The sequence below is a fragment of the Muscardinus avellanarius genome, assembly GCF_963383645.1.
Source record: "Muscardinus avellanarius genome assembly, chromosome: 7".
Classification (NCBI taxonomy): Eukaryota; Metazoa; Chordata; class Mammalia; order Rodentia; family Gliridae; genus Muscardinus; species Muscardinus avellanarius.
Window position 1 is genome coordinate 107,400,909 of NC_137793.1, and position 13,255 is coordinate 107,414,163.

At 44.2% G+C, this 13,255-nt stretch overlaps 1 protein-coding gene across 1 annotated transcript in view; it reads right to left on the reverse strand.

Moving 5' to 3' along the window:
* Window positions 1-10,831: 10,831 nt before the first annotated feature.
* Window positions 10,832-13,255, reverse strand: part of TDRD5 (tudor domain containing 5) — a gene marked incomplete at both ends in the record, with an annotated part of 55,467 nt that continues 53,043 nt past the window's right edge. The window contains 2 exon segments of the mRNA XM_080698769.1: window positions 10,832-11,079; window positions 12,739-12,900. Coding sequence (XP_080554895.1) covers window positions 10,832-11,079; window positions 12,739-12,900 — 410 coding nt within the window.

The window sequence follows — 13,255 nt, forward strand, 5'->3', positions numbered from 1 at the left end:
CTGACAGACTAAGGTGAGGCTGGCCTTGAACCCAAGATCCTCCCATCTCAGCCTCTCACGCACTGGGATTCCACACCACACCCAGCAAGAAACACAGCTTGCGGCCTCCCGGGCCGTCATGGAGCGCCGCGGGCGGGACGTGCCCAGGGCCGCGGAGCCTGCAACCCCTCGTCTAGGGTTGCCGCGCCGGGGCTGGTGTGATGGAAGCTTTGGTCGGCAGCGCAGCGGTCTTTGCGCCTGTGGAGGCCGGTACAAGTGGAGGCTGTGAGGGCCGACTCCAGAGGGAGCCAGAGCCACTCTCCTGAACACAGAGGTTCCTTGTTGTGAGCCGGGCATGGGGCACATGCTGTTATCCCAGTGCGTGGGAGGCCAAGACAGGAGGATCGCAGGTTCAAGGCCATCCTCAGCAACTTAATGAGGCCCTGCTTCCAAATGGCAAAGGAACTGAGGGTTGGGAGTGTGCTGGAGGGAGGGTGCCCCTGGGCATCACAGACATCACGGGCCTTGCAGGTTCTCCCATCTCCCGGAGGGTGCTGAGGGGAGGCTCACCCCACAGGGTGCAGGCGTCCTTTGCTGTTTTGAGAATCTAAAGCAACCAAGAACCTTTCCCTAAAAGGTGTATAAACACAAAATTTAGCCGGGCGTGGTGGCACACGCTTGTAATCCCCGCGCTTTGGGAGGCAGAGACAGGAGGATCGCTTAGGTTCGAAGCCAGCCGCGCCCGCTGGCTTAGGAGACCCTGTTTCCAAATAAAAATGTAAAAATAGGTCTGGGAGTGTAGCCCGGAGGTAGAAGGGCTTCCAGGAACCCCAGTACCACCAAAAAAATAAAAAAAACAAAACAAAAAAACAAAAAAACAAAAAAAACAAAACCCACAAAATTTAATGCCATTGAAATAATTTTTGCCCCCCTTTTTTTCAGTACTGGGGACTGGATGCCTGGCTATGCAGAAGCAAAGTACATGTCCTCACTGACCTAATGCCCAGCCCGAGAAAATCCTTGTAAAGAGTCAAAAAATGTTTATAAATCTTAAGAATTTTGTGAGTTTTTTTCCCCTTTTTTTCTTTTCCTTTTTTTCAACTGGGGGTTGAACCCAGGTGGATTCAACCTCCAGGCTATACCTTCAGTCCGTTTTATTTTTTATGTTGAAACAGGATCTCGCTAAGTTGCTGAGGCTGGCCTCCAACGTGTGACCCTCCTGTCTCAGCCTCCCATGTACTTGAATTAAAGGCGTGCACCATCATGCCTGGCTTATGGGTGTTTATTTTTTTTCCTGCACTAGAATCTACGAAAAAGGTGATAATATGGGAAATACTAAAGACAGCAAGGTAATCGTTTTTTTTCTTAGAACTTTCTCCATGGAAAGAGACTTAGAGTAAGTGCGTGTAGCTTCTGAATGATTAGAGGTTGTTGGTGTCTCCTTGCCACCTTTTAAGAAATAGCTTGTTTCCAAGGCTACAAAATCATAAATTTTAAACTGTTGGAAAGATCATTTTGTGAGAATTTCTCTAAAAACCACTCCTATTTCCAGAGAAGCCACCTGTCATTTAAGAGAGGGCTGGTGGGAGCGAGCTCAACGCCATTCCCAGCGCCAACCCCGAGGCATCCAGCCTGTCCTAGAGCGCCACCTAGTGACAAGGGAAGCAAGCCTCACGCTAAGGAAGGCTTCATTTGACTTCCAGACTAGAACAATGTATTTCTGGGGGTCGAGGTGGGGGTGCTGGGGATTGAGCTACATCTCCAGCCCTCTTTTATTTCTTATTTTGGAACAGAGTCTAAGTCGCTGACACTGGCTTTGAACCTGTGATCTTTCTGTCTCGACCTCCCAAAGAACTGAGATTATATGTGTGCCACCACCCCCAGCCCTAAAACGAGTAATAGTAACATTATTAGTTTTTATAGTAGTAATAATAGCCGTTGTTGTTACTTTGCTCAATTATTCCTCTCATCGAGTCCGCTCTGAGGAGCGATTCAGGTTTAGGAATCCCCAGCTTCTAATCCTAGAACTGAACATCAGTCTCCTTCCAACACAGTTCTACGAGATGGGCTATTTGAGATTCCACATTGAGACGTCTGGTGGTACTTGCCTTTCTGGGCCTGGCTTGTTTCACTTAACACAGTGACCTTTTTATCTGGGATGGGGTGTTGCTGTGTCGAGCAGGCTGTTCTCAACCTCAGCCTCCCTGGTGAGCTGGGAGCACGCGTCACTGTGCCCGGCGGGTTTCATTCTTCTCTTATGGCTGCATAATACTCCATTATTATAATGTGTAGCGCGTCTTCTTCACTCATCCATCAGCTCTTTGACACTTAGGTTGTTCCGTGGCTTGGCTACTGTGAACGGCACTGCAGTCAACAGGAGAATGCAGGTGTCTCTTGGATGCACTGAACTTATTTCCTTTGGATACACACCCAGCTGTGGGATTGCTGGATCATATGGTAGTTCTGCTTTTCACTTTTTTTTTTTTTTTTTTTTTTGGTGGTACTGGGGTTCCTGGAAACCCTTCTACCTCTGGGCTACACTCCCAGACCTATTTTATATTTTTATTTGGAAACAGGGTCTCTTAAGGCAGTGCGGCTGGCTTTGAGCCTGCTCGATCCTCCTGTCTTTGCCTCCCAAGTGCAGGGATTACAAGCGTGCGCCACCACGCTCAGCTCACTTTTTTTTTTTTTTTTAAAGAACACCCCTATTGTTTTTCACAATGGTTGTTATCTGGAATTTATTATAAAGAACTAGGAAAACTCAATAGCAAAAAAAAAAAAAATCCACTCAAATTATATTAAAAAGGCAGTAATCTAAATAAACATTTTTCAAGAGAAGACATACAAAATGCCCAAAAAGTATGTGAAAGAGTGTTTAGCATCACTGGCCATCAGGGAAATGCAAATTAAAACCACAATGTAGCCAGGCATGGTGGCCCACGATAAGCCAGCCACGCTGGCTTAAGAAACCCTGTTTCCAAATAAAAAAATATATATAATAGGTCTGGGAGTGTAGCCCAGAGGTAGAGGGGTTTCCAGGAACCCCAGGACCACAAAAAACAAACAAACAAAAACCCACAATGAGATATCAGCCCAGTAAGAATGGGTATTATCAAAAGGGCGAAAGATGACCACCGCTGGAGAGGTCTGGAGCAAAGGGAACTTTACACATCACTGGTGTGAACTAGTGCAACCGTTGTTTTTACTGAGCGTTCATACTGTCCAGTCCCCACTGATTTCTGCTCTGATCTTTATTCTTTCTTTCCTTGTACTGACTTAGGGCTGGCGTTGCTGTTTCAGCTCCTTGAGATGTACCGGCAGTTTGAGTTGTTTTCACGTTGGCATTGGTTGCATAAGCTTCACTCTAAATGCTATTTTCACTGGACCCCAAGGGCGTTGGTGTGGTGTGTTTTCATTTCCTTTGTTTCAGGAAACTTAAATCTCCTTCCTGGTTTCTTCCTTGATCGGTTGGCTGTTCAAAAGTCAGTTGTTTAGTTCCTGTGTATTTGTGCACTTTCCAAAGTTTCCTTGTTATGAATTCCAGCTTTATTATATGGTCAGAAAAGATTCTCAATATTATTTCAATTTTTAAAAATTTGTTGAGACTTACCGTGTGGCTGTCACATGATCTATCCTGGAGCACGCTCCGTGTACACATAAGCTGTGTTCAGCAGCTGTTGGACATCAGGTGGAGGGTGCAGAGAACTCCACTACTTGTTGGTTTTGTCTTGATAACTTGTCCATTGTTTAAAGTAGGGCGAGTCCCCAACTATTACTGTATTCTAGGCTCTGATTCTTGTTAGGTCTATTAATATTTGATTTACATATTTAAATACTCAGGTAGTGAGAGCATACATATTTAGAATTTTTCTCCTGCCAAACAGTTCCCTTGTTGTATGACTTTGTGTCTTTTTATTTAAATTATTAAATTATCTGGCATAACAATGGCTTTTCTTGCTTTCTTTTGGAGTGAATCTGTGTACCATCTCCTTACTACATGTCTCTGTGTGTCCTCAGAGGTGAAGTTTCTTGTAATCAATAACATATAGTGAATTTATTTTGTGGTACAGGGGATTGAACCCAGGAGCATTCTATCTTCAAGCTACACCCCAGCAATATTTTTTATTCTTTATTTTGAAACAGGTCTCCAAGTTGCAGAGGGCCTAAGTAGCTGAGGCTGGATGTGAACCATGATCCTCCTGTCTCAGCCTCCCAAGTACTGGGATTGTAAGTGTACACCGCCACTCCTGATTACTCCTTTTCTTTTAATTAGAAAATGTGGTCCATTGACATTCTAGGTAATGAGAGATAAGGTCTTACTACAGCTGTTATGTAACTTTTCTTGTTTTGCTAGTTTCTTTCTCTTTTGCAGTCTTTATGTCTTTAATATGGTTGACTTACTCTAGCAGTATGCTCTGGGTCCTTGCTGACTACCTTGGGCACACTGATTACAGATTCTACTTTGTGATTATCAAGAGGCATACACAAAACATCTTTTGATTGTAACAAGTGATTTTGAAATGATGGTGACTTAATATGATCATAAACAGAACAAGAGAAAATATGCTAAAAACTTTCTCCACTTGCCCCTTTGGGACATTTTATTTCTTTGAATACGTTTTCTACCCTTTTGAAATTCACAGGTTCTTCTTGTACACCAATAATCTGAATACTTATTCAGATTATTTATTCAGAATATTTATTTTTTAAAATACTGTTCCGCTGGGCATGGTGGCACACGGTTGTAATCCCAGCATTCAGGAGGCTGAGACTGGAGGATTGAGGATCGTGGGCAGCCTCAGCTACTTAGTGAGGCCCTCTGCAACTCAGTAAAGAATAAAAAATAGGGCAGGAGGTGTAGCTCAGAGGTAGAATGCCCCGGGGTTCCATTCCTAGATCCGATAAAAAACAAAAAAACAATACTGTCCCAAGCCGGGCATGGTGGCGCACACTTGTAATCCCAGTACTTAGGAGGCTGAGCCAGGAGGATCTCAGGGTTGTGGCCAGCCTCAGCAACTTAATGAGGGCCTCTGCAATTTAGTGAGACCCCGTTTTGAAATAAAAAAATTAATTGGGGCAAGGGGTACAGCTCAGAGTTGCATGCTCCTGGGTTCCATCCTGTCCTGAAGTTTCTATAAGCTTTCTTCATTCTGTTTTTAATTTCACAGAGCAGATCTTTCAGTTTACGAATCTGACTTTTTAAAACTGCTTCATCTCTTTAAGTTTCCCAGAGTAATGAAATGTTTGTTTCTTCAAGACCACTGAGTTTCTTTTTAGCAGCTGTTTAAAATTCCTTAAGAGTTCCCCTGTACTGATTGCTTCCTCATCAGTTCTGGCACCTTACTCTAAGTGTTAGGTGGAGTCAAAGTTTCCTAAAAGCACTTGGTGCTTGTTGTATGTGGTATTATTTGGGCATTGAAGGATTTGGTATGGATCACAGCTTTTGGCCTCGTTTGTACCTATCTTTCCAGAAATTCTAGCCAGGCTGTTTATTTCTCTGAATCCACTGTCACTTCCACTATGTCAGCAATGAATGGTGTCCAGGCTCGGCTTTGCCAAGAGTCCGATTTTTGTGTGTTGTCTTTGTTTCAGTATTACAGGGCAATTCAAGCCAATGGCTGTCTCTGTATACCACTGGTAGGTACATTGTTCAGAGAGTAGTAAGAGTTCCTAGAAGGAGGAGTCTGTCCCCACAGTCCTCTCTCTGGGCCAGAGTAGGTCTAGATGCCTCATGACCACCTAGTGACCTGTGGTCTGGACACTACAGGAATCTGCCCGGCTCTGGGGAGTCTCCACTGATGTCCTACGTGACACCTGTGGCTTCTAGGCCAGCAAGCGGTCGCGCCCTGAGCCCACAGCCTGCCCAGATCAGTACGAGGCGGGGTATGACCAAGGCCCACACTGCTGTGCGATGCCTACGACTGCAGCAGACCTCTGGGCCAGAGCAGGTGGTGCTGGCTGCACATCTGATAGATTGGGGCTGTGCCAGAGGCTCCATCTGCAGGCAGGCCCGGGGGTGGAGGCCATTAGAATTTACACACAGAAGACATGTATTTACTGATAGAACTGTTGGCTACAACTGATTTGGCTTTTATTGTAACAGTACCAACCCGGTGCAGAGTAAGAAAGGCTTTGCTCGAGTAGTCCTCTGCTCTATTAAGAACTGAACAAAGCTCAATCTCTGGCATCTATTATGGCCCAGTGGGATGACAGCTCAGGGAGAAGTGTGGGAACTTGAGAACTGCCTGAAAATAATTTGTTCGAGGCAGAAAACCTGGATCATGACAAAGGCTCTGAACGTAGAAAAAAGAAATCAAGGAGGTGAGTGAGAGTCCCGAGACACCGCTCTGCCACGGCCGCGGGACGGGTATTCGGTTGTCGAATGGTTCCAAAGGAATTCTGAAACCTGGACGGTGGCTGAGAAGGCTCGACACACTGCTATAAACAACAGTCTTTGAAACATAGCTGCTGGAGTATAAAGTGGCTTCAACACGAACGAGTTTTAAAGTTCATGAAATAAAATTATTTATCTCTAGCAATAGCAAAGTGCCAAGACATCCTGCTGCCTCGGCATCTATGTGTTGAGACCCCCACTCCACATAGTTAATCGGCAGAACGCCCCGAGAAAGAGGTATCGTCTCTGGCCAAAATATCCCCCACTTTTACCCTTCATGACTATTAATATTTCCTTTAACTTTCTACACGAATTGCTCCAGTGATGTGAAATTAGGACTATAAAAAGAAACTGAGTCCGTGGAGATAAACTTTCTAATAATTTGTTTAAACGTCCTTGGCTCTGCTCAACAATAATGAGAGACTGGCCAAAATTCAGGTACTGTGATAAGCACCCCAGCTGCAGCAATCACAAATGGCCTCCGACCTTCATCGTTAACTCTGGCAAATCCTGCCAAGAGACAGAGAAAAACCTTGTGTGTGACCTTAAAGAAACAACTCAGCTGCCCAAATACAATAGACCCAAAGAAAAAGACTGTTAACTTTTACCTCAGTGTGAGCACTCCAGGAGACAGAAAAAATGGCCGCATAGTTAGAAATGAATATGACAGAATAAAGGACAGACATTCTAAATATATGTATGTATGAAGGAAAAAAAATACCGTAAGAGTAAGAAAAGCATTTTTGCATGAAAAAGAGCTTATCATAAAAAAGTCCCAACTGGGAAAGAAAGGAATTAGAAAGTTAGAAGCAGGTTGCAGAGAGTTTGTGACAGGGAAGTGGATTATTAAAGATAAGTGGATTCTTTTAATAGGCTTGTTGTTTAAAAAAGAGTGCTCAGCAGTTAAGAAAATACATCTGACAATTAGAACTAAAAACCTTGTGGTGTTGTTTGTGATATTTTGTCTGCCAAACTGTGTTGTGAGTATGCTTAAGCTTTCAGATTCAGAAGATAAGATGCCAATACCTGAATTACCAAATCTCCCCACACTTGTTATATGAACTGAGCCCAAAAGATGGAAAGTTCCAGGAAGGGTTAAAAGAAGATTCCCCTGAGAAGCTCCCAAGCCTCGACTATCCTGGGAGGCTGCCACCTGGAGCTGCTTATCTGCAAGACCTTGGAGAAAAACAGAAGTTAATTCTTCAAAGGCCAACAGCCAGCTGAGAGACACCCGCCCCCCTTTCTCTTAACTTTACTGGTGAAGTGTATAAATTTCTTGGGTTTTTCATAATAAAGTGTCATTGGCTCAAGAAGCCTTTGTCCACTTCAGGTTTCTTTTCCAAAACGTCGTAACTAAAAAATTTGAGGAATTCATAGAGGGAAAGGAACCGCTGCAGATAAGGATCTGCAGAACGCCGCCTGCCTTTTGACCCATCTTTCTGAGGCCCCCGACCGCTAGTGGACTTGCCCCCCACAGGACTGAACCCCGCCGGTAACAGCAAAGGTTTGCAAAGGCTTTCTTTAGAAATGAAGAAGTCATTCCCAAAATGAAGACAAATTATTTAGTCAGAGTGTCAAGTCTATTTTTCAACTACACAGCCAAGTTCTCTGAGTCACAAAGGAAGTGAAATGTTCATCCCTAGAGAATCAACACAGCAAAAACTAATTACAAAGAAATACCTGGACATTTGAACAAACAAATTCCAACTTTATAACTATTAAATCAAACAAGACGTTACAGCTTTAGAGGTTAAGCTAATCCTCATTCCTTGATACAACAGCTTTCCAATAGTTCTGTACCAAAGGTTGAGCAGAGATAGTCACAAATTTGGTTTCCTTATCAGATCACTTAACTAAACTTCATTAACAATAATCAAGTAAGCTTTGTTTCTTAGACCCATTTTTCAATAAATTTAAAATACTTGAACAAACACAAAACAGGTTATACCCAAAAGAAAGCTTTTTAATAGTGATACATAAAAATTATGCTTATAACAAAGAAAAATTAAATGCGAATGAATTTTCTTAGTTTTGATGTATGGCCAAATGCTCAATTTTATATGAAAAGTGGCATTAAGTTGATTATGATACCAAATAGTAGAGGGGCCTCCACTGAGCAGTTAACGTTTCCTACCTACGTGGTTAAGTGTCAGTGTTTTAAAGGCTCTGGCTGCAGTGAGCCAGTGCTGTAGCAGATCCTGCTAGGCTGGCTGGTGACGCTGAGACGACGACACCTGCAGGCTGAGCTAGAGCACAGCAGCGTGGCTGGCGCAGCGCTGCGCTGGGCGGGCATCTCGGAGGTCAACATCAAGTGGTACATGGGAAACAGGATACTTTCAATGTTAGTGCTAGCTCCTACAACATTATACACAAGGCACACAGCGAGTGCCGTCCACGGCACTGTGTGTGGGATTCTCTACGTTGCTGATGTCCAGCCAGGCCCAGTGTCGTACATCTGCAATCTCAGTGCTTGGGAGGAGACAGATGGCAGGTTTGAGACCAGCCTTAGCAACTTAGCAAGAGCCTTTTTTAAAATAAAAAATAAAAGGGCTGGGAGCGTAGCTCAGAGGTAGAATGCCTTGATTTAATCCCCAGGACCACTCCCCCAAAGATGTAGTTTTTTGTTCTTCATAATATGCCCTTTTAGATTCTCTGGTTTTAGGACTAGCCCAACATTATTCAAGTGAATCATGTTCAGGAATACCAGACCTGCCCAGGCAGAGAAGCGCATGCTTGTAATCCGAGCAGCTGGGAGGGTAAGACAGGAGGACTACAGGTTCCAGGCCTCAGCAATGTGGTGGGACTGTTTCAAAACAAAAAAAGTAAAAGGAGCTAGAGGTTTATCTCAGAGGTAGAATGCCCCTGGGTTTAATCCCCAGTACCAAAAACAAAACAAAGCCCTCACAAGATGTTTGTAAATCAGTCCCTCTCTCCATCAAGAGCTTTGTTCAACTAGCAAAACCACCATTGTAGCTGTAATCTCAGAAGTTGGAAGGCTGAGACAGAAGGGCCAAAGGTTCAAGACCAGCCTCAGCAACTTAGTGAGACTTTCTGCAACCTAGTAACCTAGTAAGACCCCGTTTCAAAACAAAAAGATTCAGTAGGGTGGGGATGTAACTCCAAAGCACAATGCCTCTGCATTCAATTCTCAGTGCTGCCCAAAAATAAATAGTTAAAAATAAAATACCAACCCCCAAACGGAAGAACACACCACTGGTTTGGACTCACTTTTAAGCACATGAGCTGGTGCTTCGATGTTCTCCCATGGAGAGGCCCTGAACTAGGGTTGGGGTGTGGACTCACCCTGTGCAGCTCCAGGCAGGTGACTCTTTCTACTTTCACCTTTCCTTGCCAGAGGTCCTTCCTAGATTGAAATTCTGTCATTCTAAGAGCATCTCACCTGTGTGAGGCTCACGGGGAAGAGGCTGCTGCTGCGCCACCCTATCTTTGAAATCCCACAGGGTGTGTGGGATGGCAGAGGTGAAACCTGGGCTGTTCAAGCCAATCCCTCCATCCCCAAGGAGTCGGGGACCAGGATTGCCTTCTACCTTCTCCCCCATCCTCTTTCACACACCATGGGCTCCCACTTCCCAGTCAACATTTCAAGGAGACCCCCTTTAGTGCTGATAGCTCCTTCATACCACTAATGTCCAAATGGACATGCCAACCAGCTTTTTTTTTTTTTTTTTTGGTGGTGGTACTGGGGTTCCTGGAAACCCTTCTACTTCCAGGCTACACTCCCAGACTTGTTTTATACTTTTTTTTTTTTTTTTTTTGGAAACAGGGTCTCTTAAGCCAGCGCGGCTGGCTTCGAACCTGCGCGAATCTCCTGTCTACGCCCTCCAAGCGCAGGGATTACAAGCGTGCGCCACCACACCCGGCACTAACCATCTTTTGACATTAAAGTCTAGTTTACTTATTAACCAAAGAGCATCCACACAGCTTTTGTGGATTTCTTTATTTCTTTTTCTGCCCACATACACAAGCTTATTTGCTCTTTTTCAAATAATCTATTCAATTTGATGCTTTGGGATACTTAACTGCAAACAAAACCCACATTTGGGGACAAGTTAGGTAAACAAACCGATAGACTGACTGGCCTGGTCTCCTCCACTCTAACTCAGATAAAAAACTAGCTACTAATTACTAAGGAAGTGTCTCTCGAAGGATTGTGAGAGTATTTTTGTCTTACTAAATATGGCTCACAAAACGGTTTTTCAATTTTCATTTATCAGTCATGATATGCATATGGAAAACATTTGTAGAAATACAAAAAATAAAAACTTCTTTTAAGCTACTACATTAAAAACAAAGGTGAACAAAACCATACAATAAAATCAGTACAAATGAAATGGATATCGCTACTTACACATCTCAGTGGCCAGCCAGCATAATAAAGGGCCCACAAAGAAAAGACAAAACCATCAAGCAGAAACACCCGCTGGTTCTCCTCCTCCCTCAGGCTTCCATTCTCCTCACGCTAGGGTACCAGTGCAGCAGGCTCCTGGATGTAGCCAGCCTCGCGGCAGCTCCCAAGGCAGCAGTGGCTGTACTCCGAGGAATGTAGAGCTTCTGAGAAATTTTATTCTCGGGGGACAAAATCAAAGACAGCTGGTCCACGGCTCCTTGACTTCTGTCCTTGAACACTGCAATTGCATGGCTACTAGAAAAATCTTCCTTCTTCTGGCTTCCTGGAGAGCTTTCCACTAAAATGAAAGAAACGTGAATCTTATTAAGAGGTTCTCTGATTCACTGCCTTCTCTCCCCCAATCAAATTCTTTAACAACATGTGTTACAATGACATTTTCTGTTAGATAGTGACAATTACCACCAGCCAGGCAGAAAGGATGAGACACAGAAACCAGCCAACAACTAGAAAGGATATGGAGAGGGGACCATGCACTGGGGTAAAGTGAGTTCTTTTCGGGAGGAGGGCCACAGGAGGACGATGCATGTATGAAGCAAGGCAAGGAGACTGCTTGCTAGGAACGTCATAAAAAAACGTCAGAACACTCAGATCCCAGAGAAAAGCCCGGAGCGAGCTCTCTTAGGTCTTGCCGCACTGTGCAAAATGGCGTCTCCCAGGCCTCCTCTACTGCCACCCTGCTCCCAAGCACAAGTCTGTGCCAGTGTGAAAAGCAAACCTGCCGGACGGCTGCTAAGAAGCTCCAGAGCCAGTTATCAGCATAAAATGACTGCCTTGGCCCTGGATTTACCCAAGAGGGAATATCTTTAAATGATAGGAAATTTCTTGCCCAAGGTTCCCAAAGCCAGAGGCGTGCAAAGCATCCTCAGGCGGGTACTCAAGTGGCACTGGGCTCAAGCAGGTGGTCTGGAGCTATTCTCTGACTCTGCTATGAGAGAAGGAGCTTCTGTTGGCATTTAAGCCAGCTCACTGCTTCCTTCAAGAACGACCTGATTAAAAAAAAAAAAAAAAAAGGAACAAGACATCTAGAAATTATCCAAAGAGCTGGAAATTAAATGACATCCTGCTGGGAGCGCTGTTAATCATCCTCTTTGGGGTCACCTCAGTCCGGCCTGAGAGGGACCCAAACTGCCCATCCAAATGAGAATTGTTTGCAGGCAGACGAGTTTCCAAGGACCAGATGGGCCGATGACCAGGGACCCTGACTGATAAGCAACGGCCCTGACCTCCTCCCGGCCTCCCCAGCCGCCACGGTGACTCCACTGTCATTCATGTGAGACGCCATCTCATCAGTCAGTCAGCATCAACATCAACGCCTTCAGCTATAACCTACTTCTAGATAACCAAGGAGTCAAGAAAACTCATAAGGAAAATTACAAATACTTTGAACGGAATGGGATGCATTTTATCATTAAACATGCATGTCAAATGAATGACCTAAGGTTTCAAACTGAAAAACTAGGAAAATTCTGCCCGAAGTTAGTAGAAGGAAGGAAATAACTAAAATCAGCGAAGAAACCAATGAACCAGAATACAAAAACAATGGAGAAAAATCAATGCAACCAAAAGCTGGCTATCTGAGATCAATAACACAGATAAACCTTCAGGGGGAAGAAAGATGGACAAACTACCAACAGTAGGAACGAGAGCACGCACATCGCTACAGATTCCGCAGGTATTTAAGTAGGGAATGATAGGAATAATTTAACAGACTCTACTGCCTAGAGAAAGTAAATTCTGTTGAAAGAGAAAACTACTACGGTTTACTCAAGAAAAAAGTGACAAAGGTAAAGGGAACAATTGTGCCAAAATGAAAAGACTTAAGACAATGCTAAGCCAGCGATCTTTCCAGATCCGCTCTAAGGAGGTAAACGTGTCACCAACACGGCAAAACAGCAGATACGCTGACTGAGAGCAGGACGAGTATATGAAAACCTACCAGAACCCGACCTCTTTTCTGGGGAGTCACCCTCTGAAGGAGCTGAAGGGGACGCCACTGTGGGGAGCTGAACTTGCTTCGGCTGGGCCTGGCTCCCTTCTGACTGCTGTGCCTGGATAAGGGAGATGTAGAACTTTTCCAGTTTGGGCAGCGCAGAAGAATCTGAAGAACCCTTTAAGTTGGGCTGCTGCGTAAGTGGGAGATTGGGGAGAAGGCATAAAAAGTTAGTGTTATATAACAAGAACCAGCCCCTTTTATTTCCTTACTTATATACAAAATACAAATATTTTACATAAAAATTTTACATAAAAATACAAATATTTTACACAAAAATTAATAAACACCTCATTTTTTTTTTTGGTGGTACTGGGAGTTCCTGGAAACCCTTCTACCTCCGGGCTACACTCACACGGGCTACACTCCCAGACCTATTTTTTTACCTTTTTATGTGGAAACAGCATAAAAAGGCTGTTTCCACATAAGCAAGGCTGGCTCCAAACCAGCACGCGATCCACTC